Below are 17,651 nucleotides of genomic sequence, written 5' to 3' on the forward strand. Positions count from 1 at the left end.
AGGGCACAGGCTCAGTACTTGAATCTCGGAGACTTAGTTACTCCACAGCTTGTGGCATCTTCCTGGACCAGGGGCCGAACCCATGTCTCCTGCATTGGCAGGCGGATTCTTTACCACTGAGCCACTAGGGGAAGCCCTCTTGGTTTGTTTAGTCATTGTTTTCAGTGCGTCAAGGTTAACTATTTAAAGAAATTGTCTGCTGATATTTGTCTAACAGGTTCTCTTCAGGTAGAAGACACATTATTCAGACCACCTCTTGATTATTGTAAAATTCAGCAGTAACTTAGTAGAAAAGCTGGGCAGTAATCAATTTTGATCTCTGTCTCTCTGGTTATAGATTTTTCTGAATTAACATTAAACGGTAGCCTGGAAGAAAGGATCTCCTTTACTAACATGGTTACCTGCAGCCAGGTGCATTTCAAGTGAGGTGTGCTGCTGGGGCCCTCTGTAAGGTAGTGTGTTCATTCTTTATTCTCTGAAAATACTTTATAATGTCCTAAATACAGTATGTTTTTTCTTTTTTTCTTTCTATGACATAAATGCTGATTTAATACATTTGAAATATGAATTATTAGTAATCACATAAAAGGCTTACCAGGTGTTAGCTATGCAAGTCTTTAATTTCCTTTCTCCCTTCTGTAGTTGAAAGAAGCTGTCAGAGTCAACTGACAGTTTAATCCTAACACTGGAAAAATGAAAAAAACAATTTTTTGAGTGATAATGTCTTTGTATCTGAAATCTGTATATATAGTAGAGAATTTGGTTTCAAAGCCATTGATGGAACAGAAAAACCCTAAACAGCCACGTTGATTTGACATTGAAAGCAAAGTTTTGTGAAAAATGGTTGTAACTCATCCCAAATGTAGGACTAAGCCCCAGATGTAAGCATCTTTTTTAAAAGGTTTAACTTGAGGTAGTATTAACCAAAAGAATGATTGGAATAACGCTTTCTATGATCTTACTGTTTTTGTGTTTCACAAATATTAAATAGAATCAGATAATGAATGAGTTTTGCTTAATGTTCTTTCTTAAGCTGTGTTTTATACCAATAAATGGATATTAATTTTAGCATAGTTAAGAATAAAATGGACTTTTAAAAAACTATCCAGCTACAGAGAAGATATGTGAATTAAGTATATAATATTTCTTTGAGCTATTTCAGTGAGTAAAGGATACTCATTTAGCACAAGAAAGTTTCTCTTAGAAAAGTATACATCCTCATTTACTTAGTCCACATCTAGTACTTTTGCATGATTGCCTGAAAGGGTTGTTATCTGAAGGATTGACTGTCATATGTAGCGCGATCCTAGTGTGGTAATCATTTCTACATTAAAATAATATTTCCGGACAGATTTTGTTTTTTATTTTTATTTTTTATGTTTTTGAGTTTTTTTGGCCACTAGGCATGTGGGATCTTAGCTCCCCCGCAGAGATCAAACTTGCACCCCCTGTGGTGGAAAGTGGAAGTGTTAACCACTGGACCACCAGGGAAGTCCCCAGGACAGATTTTAAAATGAGATAAATCACAAAACCGTTTGTGCAGTATGATCCTTTCTGCGAAATAAAAATCAGTGCATAATATACAGCAAAATACTAACATTGACTTTGAGAAGGGTGAGATTACAGGTGATTTTTATTTCATTTACACTTTCTTTTAATTTTCTAATTCTTAAATCCTAGCTCAAACTGCCCACCCCCCCAGAAAAAATGTACAGAGGTAATGGGAAGGTAATTATCACAAAATCTGAAAACAGAGATGTGCCTCAGCCTTTAAAGGAGAAAGATGCTGAAGAAGATCCTGATGGTTCTCTCTGAAAGACGCAGCTGCAGAACGGGTGACCATGTCTCAGCTCAGACTCCTCAGGAGAAGCATCAGGAGAACTGCAGCGATTAGTATACAGAGGGTGCAGACTGTCGGTACCACGATCTCTGTCACGATCTGCATGTAACTTAGCAAAGGCTCTGCAGTGGGGGGAGAGACCAACATGGCAGATGAGAAGGCAAATGCAGCTTCATCCTGAAAGCTTCGGCTGTCCGGAAAAACTTGTAACATGGCATCATCACACTTGCTAATTCTCATTTGCTCTAAAAAAGAGAAACTGGTATATTAAATGTTATAAAAAATTGTGTAAGGGCTTCGTAAGATATTTTAGAAAATATGGATAAAGAATGCTGACTTTTGGTTCTTCAGTACTATAATAAAGTCTATATGTATATCAATGCTTGTGCTTACTCAGAATATTAGCAGCCATATTCCTCAGCTTCTATAATTCTCATTGGGGCGATTTAGATGATATTGGGTATGTTCAGGGTGATATAGCCGTGGACTCATTGGAGAGATTTAGGAAAAAAAAATTCCTTAAAAAATATTTGCAGCTTTTCAAAGGTGTGATTGTATATCTTAAGAGGTATAGGAATTTCTATATTGAAAATTTTTATGGTAATTCTTACCATAGCTAAATAATTTTAAGAGTTAAATGATAAACATTATTTCATGTGCATTAATATTGTGGTAGATTTTTATGAAATGCCTGCTTTTAGGTTTTGTGCCAGGCACCCTTGGTTACTGAGATAAATAAGGCACAGACCCTATTCTCTTGGAGCTCATGGGCTCAGTAGTAAATTCTACATCGTGTTTCTGTATTAATTTAATAGAATATACATCTTTAATATTGCTTGATTATTTAGATGAGGGGGGAGAGGACAGTGGTATATTGGCCTGTAAAAATAGCTGAGTTGGTAGGATTTGAGTTAGCATTTTCCACCTCTGATACCACATTAAAGATGAATTTGTTAAATGTGCATAACAGTTAAAAAAATTTTTTTTGTTAAAACAGGAAGTGTATTTCTCTCATTGCCCTTATGTATGGGTGGTTTAGTTGTTAAGTCATCTCTGACTCTTGCGACCCCATGGACTGTAGCCTGCCAGGGTCCTCTGTCCTTGGGATTCCCAGGCCAGAGTACTGGAGTGGGTTGCCATTTCCTTCTCCTGGGGATCTTCCCGATCCAGGAATCGAACCGGGTCTCCATTGCAGGCAGACTGACTGAGCTACAAAGGAAGCCCCTTATATATAAAAACAAACTACAAAGAAACAGATGATATGCATTGGCATTTCTTGATGCATGTTTACTATCCTGCTTATTCTACATCTCTGACCCTTTTAGGTCCTATTGCATTAGAAATGCCTTCTGTGAGAGCAAGGACCTTGTTTTGTTTATTGCTATGTCGCCAGGGCTTAAAACACCCTTGAGCCAATAGTGACTGTTTAATAATTACTTGCTGAGTGAGTGAATATAATGTCTAGAGTGTTCGTGGATTTTTCTTCATTCCATTTGGTAGAATGGTTGAATTTCTCCCTCCTTCCAGCAGCCCACTATAACAATAGTAGATTTATAAATTTACACTATGATTCAAAATCAAACTAGAGTAGATAAAATATTTCTTTTTCATGGTAGATTTTTAGAAAATGTTTCAAATGCTGATAGAAATTTGACATTACTTCAAAATAAAGGGAAAAAGTCCATTTCTAATCGTGTGGTTTTGGAAGATTGACTTAAGGTGGGTCCACATTTTGAGATTTTTGATAATACCACTACATATGTTAATTACATGGTTTAATTATCAAAGAATTAAACTCACCTGCAGCAAGCATCTGGTTGTTGATAGAGCAAATTTCCAAGGCTTTGAAGTACCAACTTTCCACCTAATAAAAACCCACTTGGTAAGTAAAGTCTTACTATGTTTGCACTGTTTGAAATCATTTTTGGAATAGTGTGGGATAAAATTTTTTTAAGAATCTGATTATAGTTTAAATCAGTTAATATTTATTGAACGCCTATGCATCATTGTGAGGGAGCCAAAGAGCAGTTTTTATTCTTATAATCTAGCTATCTTTTTCTAATAATGCAATTACTATCTTTTCTACTAATGCAAAAATAGTGAATACCTGATAACTATCAGTCACTGCTTCTATTTATAGTCCGACTAGACTCACCCTAAAAGAATGTTGATAAACAAGTGAGATTTTTTCAAAAGAATTATAACACTCTAAATTACACCTTGCATTCCCTGCCATTGGGTGCAACAGCATAGAGAATAGAGAGCTGATAGAAAAATGTGTAGGTTATAGAAAATGGGAGGTTTTATAGAATACTTTTTATTTTAATCTCATTTTGGAAACAGTGCACTTGTATTGCTATGCCATTTGGTGGGAAAAGAAGTGAAAAATTTTAATAACCCTAGTCTTCTCTTAATGTTCTGTGTGCTAGGATTGCATTGTCCTTACCCCCATTCCAAGCAAATAAGCAAGAAGGGGAAAAAACACCGGGCTCTGTTCCCAGATACCCCTGTGAGGTGCTTGCTAAACACTGTACTCCAGTTACCTGGTTCTAAAATCCAGAAAGAATAACATCGAGAATTATTCCTACCTCTCTCGGATTGGGAAACCCATTGGCAGTGATAATCCTCTTGTAATATTCAACTGAAGCCTTTGGATAGCGCGGCCTATTTTTCTTGTTGAAATCAATATAGTAGAATCCATATCTATCTGAGTATCCTCTCTCCCATTCAAACTTATCCAACAGAGACCAGGAAGTGTACCCTTTTACATTAGCACCATCTTTGATAGCTGCAAAGACATTTTATTCCATTTTGAATATGTTTTATTTTCTTTGAAAAACACTATTGTGAAGATAACCTTAAATATTTTCATTTATGAGATTTAGAAACAAGTTTTAATCGTGTTACAAATTTTGCCCAAGTTGAATAAAAAGATATGTGAAGACAGTTTGTATCTTACCTTTTAGCATTTCATTTGTGTATCCTTTAAGATATTGAATTCTCCACTCATCACACAGTTGGGTACAGTGTAATTTTTGAGACGCTCCATTTTCTGTCACATATATGAGTGGATTGCCGTATTGAGTCTGAAAGGAATCATGGCAACACATATTGAAGCCTGCCATATTCTAATTGGGCATGTTTGGCATTTAGTAGATGCCAGTTAGCATGTTTATTTAGAGATGAATGTAGGCAGAAGGCAAGTTAATATAGAAAAAAAATTATATATATATATGTATATATAGTTATTTTTGGCTGCATCATGAAGCAAATGGGATCTTAGTTCCCTGACCAGGGATTAAACCTGTGCCCCCTGCATCCCTGCCTTGGAAGCATGGAGTCTTAACCACTGAACCAGCAGAGAAGTCTCAGAATAATTCATTTCTTGACAAGCCATCATTTTAGAGAAAATATGCTTCATGTCTTGTTTTTGTACATATGTTCCATTACAGGTGAGAAGGGCATAAAAATACATAGGAGATTTTTGAAGTTTTATTTATAAATGTATATAGTATCTATCACATGTAATCATATATTGTTATATATGATATATATGCATATTATATGAATTTAATTTATATAAGATATAACAACTATGTATATGATCTCTATATATGATTATTAGTAGACATTCATCTTTTTTTGGCCATGCTGTGTACCATGTGGGATCTTAGTTCCCTGACCAAGGATTGAACCTGTGCCCCCTGCAATGGAAGTTGAGAGTCTTAACCATTGGATCACCAAGAAAGTCCACATTAGTCTTTCTTTAAGGCCTGTATCTAGTAGCTTCTGAAGTGTAACTGGGTTCTTTAATTTAAATGTAGGCACCTGAGCTTATGCTGTAAAAACGTGAATGCAGGTAAAAAGTCCTTCAGCTTAATGTAGTCACCTGAGCAAAGTTGAGAAGCCTCCGAAACCCCCACGGCACAGAATGTAGCCATTTAGATCCCAGATCAGGCCAGTTTGGGTCAACCAGTTCTACTAAGTCACGATCATTCTGGTAGCTGGGACCCTGGCCAGAGGGATAGTTCCTTTCCGTGATGTACCGAGTCGTAAAATGACCTAAGCCCAAGAAGTCAGATGTGCCTTTAATGTAGCTCTTCTCCTGGAGTGAGAACACTGGCAACCTCGACATTTCCAGGCCTTGCTCTGCGCTCTTTCTTCCTAATGAGAGAAAAGTAGAATTTAACCAACTTTTATTTTCTCACAGTCATTCTGTTGTCAGGTACCACGATGATACTGATGTATTGACATGTAAGCCATTATCCAGATCCTGGGCTTTGGAATGCATCAGCATGGAAATTATAATCTTAGCCTTTCAAACTGGATTTCATCATTGGAATACTAGCCAAAAATTTCTCAGTCCATATTGCTTAAAAGCAATATTTTCACACATTAGTAAGTGGTGTATGGAAAGTTGTACAGCTATCTGGAAAAAAGTAGAACTAGGTTATTCCTTACATCAAAAATTGATGATTTTGTTTGCCTCTGGGAAGGGAACTGGAGGCCAGTGGTACTCTGGCCAGCAGGGGAGAGACAGTCATGTTGAGGCCTGTGGTGGTGTCAGCTGGTACCACCTCTGTGTTGGGCAATGTCCTCGCTTTCAAAATTGTAAAAGTGGATGTCCTTTAACTGACCGATACTAAATCTACTTACTCTACACTACTTATGTAAAAGGATGTATGTACAAGGATCTTCATTAGCAAAAGATTGGAAGCAACCTGAAGGGCTGTCAGGAGAGACTGATTAATAAGTAAGTGATGGGGTATGTTACATCAGTACCACACTCTGCAGCCATTAGAATGAATGAGGCGGTGTTTCATATACCAGCATAGATGAGTGCCAAGATGGATGCTCGAGTGAAACAAAGATGCAGAGCATTATGAATATGTAAGTATGTACACACACCAGCAGCAGTGTTTTTTGCTTATGCGCGCACAATCCATCTCTGAAAGTGTACTTCCTTCTGGGGAGGATAGGAATAGTGAAGTGGGGGAGGGAAGGAAACTTAACCTTTTTCACTTTTTTATACTTAAAAAATTTTTTTTTAATTTTTTACACTAACTTTGATGTTTGCACCATCCTAAGGGTAGGTTCATCCTTATGTTCAAAAAAAGAAATATTTTAGAGACAAGTTCCATAGTTTGAGGCTTAAAGAAAGACATAAATTAAGGTCAGAAATTTGCTGCCTCCAAAACATAAAATGAGTTAAGACTTTATTCACAGAAAGCTCAGTAAACAGCTGTCATCTTCACTGTCCTGACCCTCAACATCATCTTTATTTTTACATCATTCTGTTTCATTCTGTTTCTTGGAAACTACAACTAGATGTTTAAAAGGTATACTTTGAAACATGTCCTTGTATAAACTACTCAAAAAAAGTTTAAGTCAATGTATAAAGGAAAGTAACATTTTTATGTGTTGATAACTAAAATGCAGTTAGAAAAGGCAGAGGAACCAGAGATCAAATTGCCAACATACACTGGATCATCGAAAAAGCAAGACAGTTCCAGAAAAACATCTACTTCTGCTTTATTGACTATGCCAAAGCCTTTGACTGTGTGGATCGCAATAAACTGTGGAAAATTCTGAAAGAGATGGGAATACCAGATCACCTGACCTGCCTCTTGAGAAATCTGTATTCAGGTCAGGAAGCAACAATTAGAACTGGACATGGAACAACAGAGTGGTTCCAAATCAGGAAAGGAGTACGTCAAGGCTGTATATTGTCACCCCGCTTATTTAGCTTATATGCAGAGTAAATCATGAGAAATGCTGGACTGGATGAGGCACAAGCTGGGATCAAGATTGCCAGGAGAAATATCAATAACCTCAGATATACAGATGACACCACCCTTATGGCGGAAAGTGAAGAAGAACTAGAGAGCCTCTTGATGAAGTGAAAGAGGAAAGTGAAAAGTTTGGCTTAAAGCTCAACATTCAGAAAACTAAGATCATGGCATCCAGTCCCATCACTTCATGGCAAATGGATGGGGAAACAGTGGAAGACTTTATTTTTGGGGGCTCCAAAATCACTGCAGATGGTGACTGCAGCCATGAAATTAAAAGATACTTACTCCTTGGAAGGAAAGTTATGACCAACCTAGACAACATATTAAAAAGCAGAGACATTACTTTGCCAACTAAGGTCCATCTAGTCAAGGCTATGGTTTTTCCAGTAGTCATGTATGGATAAGAGAGTTGAGCTATAAAGAAAGCTGAGTGCCGAAGAATTGATACTTTTGAACTGTGGTGTTGGAGAAGATTCTCGAGAGTCCCTTGGACTGCAAGGAGATCCAACCAGACCATTCTAAAGCAAATCAGTCCTGAATATTCATTGGAAGGACTGATGTTGAAGCTGAAATGCCAATAATTTGGCCACCTAATTCGAAGAACTGACTCATTTGAAAAGACCCTGATGCCGGGAAAGATGGAAGGCAGGAGGAGAAGGGGACAACAGAGGATCAGATGGTTGGATGGCATCACCGACTCAATGGACATGAGTTTGACTGGACTCCAGGTGTGGTGAAGGACAGGGAGGCTTGGCATGCTGCAATCCATAGGGTCACAAAGAGTCAGACATGACTGAGCGACTGAATTGAACTGAACTGAGGCTCAAACGGAAGTCAACTGGAAGTAGAAGCTGTTTCTTAGGAAGATTTTCCTTGTTCTTAAAAACAGATGATATGCTATTCCCTTTTTTTCTGCTTCAGAGTGTTGATATACAAAGATGTGATGCCTGGAGCTGCTGTAGCCATCTTGTGGCCTAGGAAAGTAGATGATGAGTTAGCTAAATGAAAGTGCCAGAGTAGGAAAGATGAAATGAATCTGGGTTCCCAAAGACATCCCTGAGGGCTGAATTAACTACTTGTGGATCACCCTTTTCTGGATTTCAGGTAAGATGATAAATCCTGTACTTTTCAATCAATTTTATTTGGAGTTTTCTATGAAGTGGCAGTTAAAAACACTGAAATTATAGCATTGTCTTTACTCTCTTCTCTGACATTGTGGAAAGCAGAACTTGGAAAGTATTCCTCAAGGGACAAAAAGAACCAGCAATAGGATTGAGCCCACCCAAGACCATGTCTTTGACTCCTCACTCCTACTTCGCTGCATTTGGGTGGAGAAGAGTGGGGAGAAGACAGGACAACAGAACACAGAAGGGAGCGGCTTAGAGAATTGCTAACTGTTCTTCCCCTGGATTCTGATATTCTCATTTTCCGGGTCTAGAAACTTGTTTGGATGTCCCTCACCCTTCCAGTTCAAACAACCAGTTCTCAGTTCTGGGGGGCTGGGTTACCCCTTGAGTGCTTCACCCGAACCAGCCCAGCGTGTTCTTTCCCCTGCCTGTCCGTCCTTTGGCTCGAGCTCCATGCTGTTGCTGTGGTATCTGGAGTCTGCAAAGGTGACATGGCTCACCGATGTGGTCCTTCATGACTTGCGGGTAGTCACCGGCGTAAATGGGGTTGGCAAACCAGCCCAGGCAGAACTGTAGGTATCTCTCGGCAGCCTCTATGTCCTTGGGGTTACTAAGGTCCACAGGCTCCCCCCAGTCGCAGTTTAATGAGATCCCCACCAGACCTTAAAAGAAAGAAGAGGGGGTGGCAGGCAGGGTGACCGCCACGCTGGCCACGCGTCTGCTCTCAGCGCTCTCGGCAGGAGGACTCACCTTGCTGGGTGGGAGGACTCACCTTGCTGAGTGGGAGGACTCACCTTGCTGCTGCCTGCGCCACGTGTCGTTGTAGGCGTGCCAGACTCGGGCGTGGGCCTGGGAGAGAAAGGAGTGCATCGGGGGTGCCGACCGTACCCATTTCTCTCCTCCCTCTCAACCCCTCCTTTCTAACTCTGGAGATCGTTTTAAGTTTTATCCTCTTCATGAGTCCAGCATTGATTAGCCCGACCCATAGGCTCCCTTCCTCTGACCTCCATTTTCCTTGTACTGTGGAGGACACTTGGTCTAAATCTGGCATGAATGCATAAGCCACCACTTTGCGTTCCTTATTGTTTCTGATTTTTGCTAACGTGTCTGCTTTGTTCCTGGTTGTCCTGTGCTGTCACTAGGCATTGCTTTCAGCATGCGTACTCAGGAAATTAGGAAAACACCAAGCATCTGAAACAGTCTTGAGAGACAGAATGCAAAGTGTGCTAACCTGCCTTCTCTCCACATTCTCCCCCAGGGACCCGCTGATGTCTTCAGAGCTCTGCCCTTTAAATATTCACAGTTAAAGAAATCCTAAGCTCCATAGAGAAAGAATGAGAAAGTTCTCTTGCTGACATGAATTTGAGGGTCTGGTATGTCCCCAGCGGTCCCTTGCCTGCCCGCTTGATCAGATTGTCCACCTTCTGTTGACAGTCCATTGGGGGCCACCCCACCAGGCCTTGCACCCATTCCCCAGTCATCGTCACCTGGACCCTCATATATGTCCTGGAATGGACCCATTCCTTCCCCGCTTCTCAGGCCCTTCGGCATCTCCTCTGTCCTCCTCAGTTTCTGCCCTAACTGAGCCTGGCCGCCCCTGCAGACCCCTGCAGCCACTGCAGCTCCTTCCAGCAGATGCCGTTTTTCCCCCTCACACCCCACATACCTCAGGAGAGTGTCTGCCTTGCTCTTTGTTGTTGCTTCCAAATGATTTCTCCTTCCTCCTCCAAAAACTCCAGATCCTTTGACGTCCATGCTATCAGACAAGCACTCCTAACCCCTTCCCTGTCCTTCACCACCCTCCTCTTACTTCTGCTCGTGCACTGAAGATTTTCACCCCAGCTCACTGTCATCCCCCTTTCCTCCTGTCACCATGCCCCACAAGACAGTTTAGACCTGTAGGTGACAAGTTTTCACATTCACGGGCTCCAGCCCCTCGGCCAGATTGCCAGCTCTAGGGAGCAGTCCTGGCATCTGGGCCGCAGTGTCCAGCAGAGCACTGGATGGGACCCTCGCTCACAGATGCTCATGGGCAGGAAGGGGACTGCGCGGGCGCGAAGGTGCGAGGTGGCAGAGGACTGGGCTCAGACTCGGGCCCCTGGGGCAGGCTTAGCTGTCACTGGGGCTCCCCGCTCCACCTTGACCCCGGCCTTCACTCCCAGAAGGCCCCACCTCACCTTAATGACATGATGTGCCGCCTTGTACAGGCCCGTGCCCTGGAGCTTCAGGCCAGGTGCGTGGTGGCCCGTCTCGTAGCCCTTTTCTGCCATTGTCTGCAGGGATAGCAAGGGGGGCCCACAGGACCCGTGAGAAGTGACAGGGTGCACTCTTGGCTGGAAAGTGGGTTTCCCCACCTGGAGTGGGGGTCTGCTTACCCGAGGATCACTGAAAGTAACCCAGTGTTTCACACGGTCCCCAAAAGCCTCAAAGCACAGGTTGGCATAATCACTGAAGTAGTTGGCCATGCTCCCGTTCTGCCACCCGCCGCACTTGGCTTGGAGCAGCTGCGAACAGAGGGGTGGAGAGAGAAGCAGGTGCCCCAAGGGTCCGTCTCCAGAAAAGACTTTCGGGGTCAATGGGCCAAGTTTGTGGAAGAAACTTGGAGGATGTTTAGAGGAAAGGGGAGCAAAGATGCAGGGTCTCAGGCATTAAAACTTGAAGATTTAGGGGGGTGGAATGGGTCAGGTGGGAGGGAGGGAAGATATGTGTGTGTGTGTGTGTGTGTGTGTGTGTATAGCTGATTCACTTCATTGTACAGCAGAAACGTACACAACATCACAACTTTGTAAAGCAATTACGCTCCAGTAGAGAGAGAGAGAGAAAAGACTTGAAGATAGTGGCAGTGTTCAACTGTAGAGAAACATGGAGACATATTATACCTTATACAAACAAGCGGGAGAGGGCAGAGGAAGTTTGAGATTCTCGTGCTTAAAAAGAACTGTATAGAATGAGTATTTAAGAAAATTTGCCAGAGGAAAGAGGTCTGATCATGAGGAAAGAATCTTGATTATAAATTCTGAAGAAAGACGACACAATACTGGGAGTGGGAACCCTGGTTAGAATTTCCAGGGCCGTGCAGGGTCTCAGAAACCTCCCAGAAGCCTCTGTCATGAGAGCAGTTCTGCTTCCTTCAGGGCAGGGCTCTCTCCCACCCAAGGGCATCTGCTCATCATGCAAGATTTTTCCCCAAGATTCATCGCCCCATCAAGACTGCCTCCTGAACTCGTCTTGGAGGGTCTGAGGGAATGCTGAAGGGGCAGTGACAGTGATCACCCAGGGAAGAAGATGGAAGGTGGTTTCCAGTTCACCTCCCTAAAGTCTGCTCTGCACCCCCAGCCCCAGCTCAGAGGCCTTCCTCCCGCCTCATGCCCAACCCTCCAAAGCGTCGATGGAACTCCATCTTCTCCCTCACACCTCCCTGAAGCCGGTGTCTTGTCCTCTGCCCTCCCACCACCCCGTGTCACAGGGAGGCACAGAAACGACTCCTCTGCCAGCTGGGCTCTGAGGAGCCTTGTTGAACAAATGAAAAAACTTCTTGAATGGTGATGTCTAACAGTGAGGTTCCTACAGAGATCACCTGGGAGGGTGGGGGTGCTCATCTTTTGTAAATTTTTTTTATTAACTTATACATTTTTTTGGCATGTGGGATCTTAATTCCCTGACCAGTGATCACACCTGTGCCTCCTGCATTGGGAGCACCGAGTCTTAACCACTGGACCACAAGGAAAGTCCCAAGGGTGCTCATGTAGGAGCACAAACAGTGCTAATTCTAACAAACTAGGGAAAGAAAGGCTGAGCAAACTTGTTAATTCCATGAACTCTTACTCAAATGAGACTTCTTTCCTTATAAGTTTGAGTTGTTGCTTCTAGGTTAAATGTTTTGGGAAACATCAGAATCTGCACTTACCACTTAATTACAAACATCAGTTAAGTCAGTGTTACCTCCCTGCCATGGGTAAGTTGAGAGATTTCTTCTTCACTTCCTGCCATCTTCCTATCCTGAGCCTGAGCCCAGACTCCAGGCTTTGCCCCCACCTTGCCCATCCCAAGTGCCCAGAGCAGGCTCCCTCCTGCTGAGCTGAGCTTTCCCCTTGGGCCTCTGAACCTGCACAGCCTCACCTGTGGGAGATCCCAGTGGTGCAAGGTCACGATGGGGGTTATGTTGCTCTTCAGAAGGGCATCGATGAAGTCACTGTAGAATTGGATTCCCTTCCTGTTCACCCCATCAGCTGAGGGGGAAATAAAAGGAGACGTGATGAGAAAGGATGTTGACTTTCTGAAGTGCACTATGCCGGGACCCTGGAGCTTTCTGCAGGCCTGAAGGCACACTCAGTCCACCAGCACTTGGGTCTCAGATGGTGGAATAGCTACTCCTGGGAGTCCAGCCAGGAGTCCCCAACCTCGGGGATCTAATGCCTGATGATCTGAGATGGAGCTGATGTAATAAAAATAGAAGGCGCACAGTAAATGTAATGTGCTTGCATCATCCCGAAACCATCTCCCAAAACCATCTGTGGAAAAATTTTCTTCCATGAAACCAGTCCCTGGTGACAAAAATGTTGGGGACTTCTGAGCCCAGCTACCTTCGGAACCCGTGAAAGATGCTGCTGGGGAAACTGTGCTTGTGGGCTGTTCTCCCCACCCAGGACTTGTGGAGTCCCCACCAAACCAACATGACCAAAAGAGGCCACTCTGGGGCAGGGATAGGGTGGTCTTAGCTCACCTCGGACACCTGTGGGCAGGAGCCGGGGCCAGGAGAGGGAGAACCGGTAATGGCTGACATGCAGCTCTCTCAGCAGAGCAACGTCCTCCTGTGCAGACGAGGGTGGGTGTGGGCTGGGTCAGCCGGGCCCTGCCAGGGCGCCTCCTGTCCACATTCCGCATCTATACAACAGGGGTGATGCCACCTCCCCCTGCTTCCTCCTGGGGCTATGCCAGGAATCGAGTAAAAGGCAGGATATGGGGGTACTCTGAGAAATCCGTCAGGGTGCTGGACCCCCAGTCCAGAGAAGAAAGTGGGTGCTGGGCAGAGGGAGAGAGGATGAGCTGGTCCCACTGTCTCCATGGAGCCAATTCCCATACAGGGGCCAGGGGTTCAGGCCACGATGGCCTGTAGGCCCTAGGGTCATGGCCTTGGCCCTTCAGCTGCCCATCCCTTAGACTAAGGCCCTGGCTCAGGCGGGGCCTGCTTTCTTTTCCTTCTACATCCACATACCTTCCCATATCCTGGCACCCCCTCCCCAAGCCCCAGTCACCACCAGCCCCTCCCTGCCCAGCTGCATCGGGGTTGAGGGGGTTTAGCAGATCACCTGGTGGACACTGGCACGTGGGCTCCCCCAGTATGTCACCTCCCAGCTCTCGCTGGGTGATGCTCAGTCACACACGCTCACACACACCCATCACTCACTTGGACCTTGTAGTAGCTGTTGCAGGCCACGTCTGCTGTCTCGTCCCCAAGGATGTTCCCCTTCCCGCTGTGCGTGAAGGTGTCCCAGATGCTGGGCCCTTTCCCATGCTGGTCCCAGGCGCCCTCAGTCTGGAAGGCGGAACTGCCCACACCCCAGGAGAAGCCTGCAGGGGGAGACCCCAAGCTGGGCCCTGAGCCTTCTCCTACTCCCCATCTGGGACTGGGATCCTGGGCTGTGCTTCCAGGACCGCAGGACAAGCCCCCCCCTGGCAGCCTGCCCTATCTGCCTGGGGCTAGGGGTGGGAGCATGTGTGGCAGGGGGAGGGGAGAGACATAATACATTAACAGCATTATCTGCACAAGTTTAGCTCTGATTGGCATTTAGTATCTATATAGTAACTTTAAAAAAATCTGTTAGGCACCGTAAACACGATATATAAAACAAATAACTAATGAGAAGCTACAGTATGGCACAAGGACCTCTACTCAATGCTCTGTGCTGACCTAAATGGGGAAGAAATCCAAAAAAGAAAGGCTCTATGTGTACATATAACTGATTCATTTTGCTATACAGCAGAAATTAACATAAGACTGAAAAGCAACTACACTCCAATAAATATTAAAAAATCTGTTAGGATTTTTTATTTCAGACCACTACATGGAATTATTTTCACTATCCTACCTATAAGGAAGCTGAAACACCGAAACTCCTTGACAGGTCAGCCAGTGTGGGCAAGCCGACAGACAGATGGATAGACGGACAGAGCCAATGAAGAGTGGACATACCAAGTGGGAAGTTTCCATAGTAGAAGGAGGCCTCTTCTGGGGATTCCTTCCTGGTGGCCCCCAGCCTGGACGCCAGCAGTAGCACCCAGCAAAGAGTAACAACGCGCACTGGCTTCATGGCACCCGGCCCTCCCCCATACCTGAAAAAGCACATCTGACAGGTGTCAGCCCAAGCAGCCAGGATTCGGGGTAGGGGGTGCAGATCCTGGCTTGAGGGCAGAGACGAGAGGAGGAGGTGGGACTAGTGGGGGATGCTTTATCTGATGAAGCATTGGCTCTTTTGGGGGCAGGTTCTCCGTGGTTTTGCTGGGACACACCAGCACAGGCTGAGACTGGGCTCCAGATACAATCCTCAAGTTAGATACTCAGGAGGACAAAGACTGGGCTTGGGGAGCTCTGGGTCTGATGGGCAAGGCTTCAAACCACCCCGTGTCCCTGCCTGATGGGGGAGACCCAACCTATACTCTGTGATGGCTTCAACCCAATGGGGAAACCACTCTGGCTTAGGGATGCTCTAGTCTGATGGGGGAGGCAGAACAAGCCACAGAACCCCTGCAGCACCCCATGTACACAATGCGGCCTATTCAGAGAGACAGACCCCTCCCCAAGCCGGGGGTCCTAAGAAGCGTTGCCATCCCAGGGTCTTCAGTCCTAAGGGTGAAGGCAATTCCCTTCCCCTGGGCTCCCCTCTCTGACCCAGCCTAGTCAGCTTACCTGGATGGTCCTTGGTCCCAGACACCCCCAGAGTGGCAGCTGGTGTCCAGGGCACTCTCCACCTGACCCCCCAAGTGCCTGCGTGCCCCTCTTCCTGACAGCAGAGCCCTCAGTGCAGCGAAGGCTCTGGGTTGGGGGTGTGACCAGTGGCCTAACCCCCCTACAAAGAGCTTCAATAGCCCCAATTCAGTGGAGAGGGCAGGAATGCTGAGCTGGCCTGCAGGGCCTGAGTCAGCAGCCCGGCAGCTTGGCCCTGGGCCCAGGGCATCCAGTCAGCCCCCTCCCAGGGTAAAGTGGAGGCCACCCAGTCCCCTGGTCCCTTCTGGACCTGATGCGTCACCTCCAGCTCACCTTAACCTGTGAAACGCCAGGTGGCTGGGTAGAGAGCATCATGTGAGAGCATCTATCTCTGTCTCCACCCATCCCCAGCCAGCCAGAGTTCACTGTAGAAGGTAAGTTTGGTTTTCCCACTTCTTCCTCTCTTTGGATGCCTCATTCATTCCTTTACTCTCTCACTCATTCAAACACGACTGCCTGAGAAATTGTTTGGCAGTCCAGTGGTTAGGCACTTTCACTGCCATGGGTTGATCCCTGGTCAGGGAACTAAGATCCTGTAAGCCTCTTGGGGTGGCCAAAAAACAAAAAATACAGAAAAAGAAAGAAAGAAAGAAAAGGTGAGACTTCCCTGGTGGTCCATTGGCTAAGACTCTATGACCCCAGTATAGGGGGCCCAGGTTCAATTCCTTGTCAGGGAATTATAGCCCACATACCACAACTAAGAGTTGCATGCCTCAACCCAACACAGCCAAATAAATAACTATTAAACAAAAAAAAACAAAAAATCACCCACCTTCCCTGGAGCCTCAGCACCTCCTGCTCCCCATCCAGGCTGCCAAGCCCCTGCCGTACGCTTCCTTCACTACAGTGTTCCCCACTTTTCGCTCTCACTGTCCACTCCCTCACCCCAATCCCTGCATCTCACTGAACGACTAGCCTCCGTGCCTTCAGCTGATCCCCACCGTGACTCCATAACTGGGCGGTTCCTACGCCTTTGTGGTTGATTCATTTCTTTCTGCCAGGGTGAAATGGGACTTTGTCTGAGCCCCCCAGGGATTCAGGGTCTTGTGGAAAGGCGGCAAGATGGAGAAGGAAAGCTGTACCAGTGACCAGGGCTCTAATGGAAGGATGGACAGAACTGTAGAGGTGGGGCCAGCTTTACCGGAAGGGACTCTGGACAAGATACTTGAAGGATGTGGAGGCACTTGCTAGATGGTGCGGAGCAGGGAGGGTGTGGGAACTGCCAGGGGTAACAGTGTGAGCAAAGGCTCTGAGGGGTGTCGGGGACCTGGCAGCCTGGTATCTTCTCTCCCCTCGCATCTGGCCTGCAGTTACCAGGCAGAACTGTGTCCTCCGGTGAGCAGGTCGTTGGACCTCATCCTCACGGCCATCTCTTCTGCGGGTGGGGGGCTGTGAGGGTCTGAAATAGGTGGTAGGCTGTTTGCACTGGCGCCACCGCCTGCCTCTCCAGGCCTGTGGGCCCTGGGGACCCTGCTCTCCAGGCTGAGGTTGGCAGGAAACATAAAACTTTAAGACCTGATGTCATCTCTGAAAAATGCTCCCTCTTCTCTGAGAGCCAGGGGCCTCGTGTTTGTGTTGGGGGAGGGGCTGGTCATCCTGGCATGGCCCCGGGCTGCTTGGGGGTCTGTCTGCAGACCCAGTCTCCACTGTCTGATCCCCATTCTCCCCACAGGCTCCAAGCTGGAAGGACCTGGGCCTCAGGGCTGGGTGACCACCACCCCCCTTTCTGCCCCCAACCCCATCCCATCCAGGGCTGCTCAGGCCCTTCCAGAGGCTTGAAGCAACCATGATAGAACCCTTTCCTCAGGTGTGTGTGGGGGGTAGAGGTGGGGTGGGGAGTATTCTGAAGGCCTTGGAGGCCAGGCCTGGCTGAAGATGAGGTGTGTTGGGGAATGGGTGGGCCTCTG

The 17,651-nt window shown here is 45.7% G+C and overlaps 2 protein-coding genes across 5 annotated transcripts in view; one reads left to right on the forward strand and one right to left on the reverse strand.

The window, feature by feature from the left end:
* The window catches only part of ZWILCH (zwilch kinetochore protein), a 41,691-nt gene extending 39,471 nt beyond the window's left edge, over positions 1-2,220 (forward strand). For 2 of the 4 annotated variants that reach the window (XM_043470872.1, XM_043470874.1), the window contains 2 exons: positions 337-452; positions 1,681-2,220. In XM_043470872.1, coding sequence (XP_043326807.1) covers positions 337-426 — 90 coding nt within the window. In that variant the 3' untranslated portion in view covers positions 427-452; positions 1,681-2,220. The remainder of the gene's footprint in view (positions 1-336; positions 453-1,680) is intronic. The other 2 variants (XM_043470873.1, XM_043470871.1) reach the window with 1 other exon arrangement.
* On the reverse strand, positions 1,847-16,276 carry LCTL (lactase like). The gene is made up of 13 exons (XM_043470875.1): positions 14,953-16,276; positions 14,167-14,330; positions 13,483-13,570; positions 12,879-12,988; positions 11,135-11,263; positions 10,937-11,032; positions 9,554-9,608; positions 9,260-9,421; positions 5,730-6,004; positions 4,800-4,926; positions 4,429-4,628; positions 3,641-3,704; positions 1,847-1,962 (listed from the first exon to the last, which is right to left on the reverse strand). Exons 1-13 carry the CDS (start codon positions 15,104-15,106, stop codon positions 1,847-1,849), a joined length of 1,740 nt encoding a protein of 579 aa, XP_043326810.1. The 5' UTR covers positions 15,107-16,276.
* Positions 16,277-17,651: the final 1,375 nt, after the last annotated feature.

Source organism: Cervus canadensis, chromosome 6, assembly GCF_019320065.1.
Source record: "Cervus canadensis isolate Bull #8, Minnesota chromosome 6, ASM1932006v1, whole genome shotgun sequence".
NCBI lineage: Eukaryota > Metazoa > Chordata > Mammalia > Artiodactyla > Cervidae > Cervus > Cervus canadensis.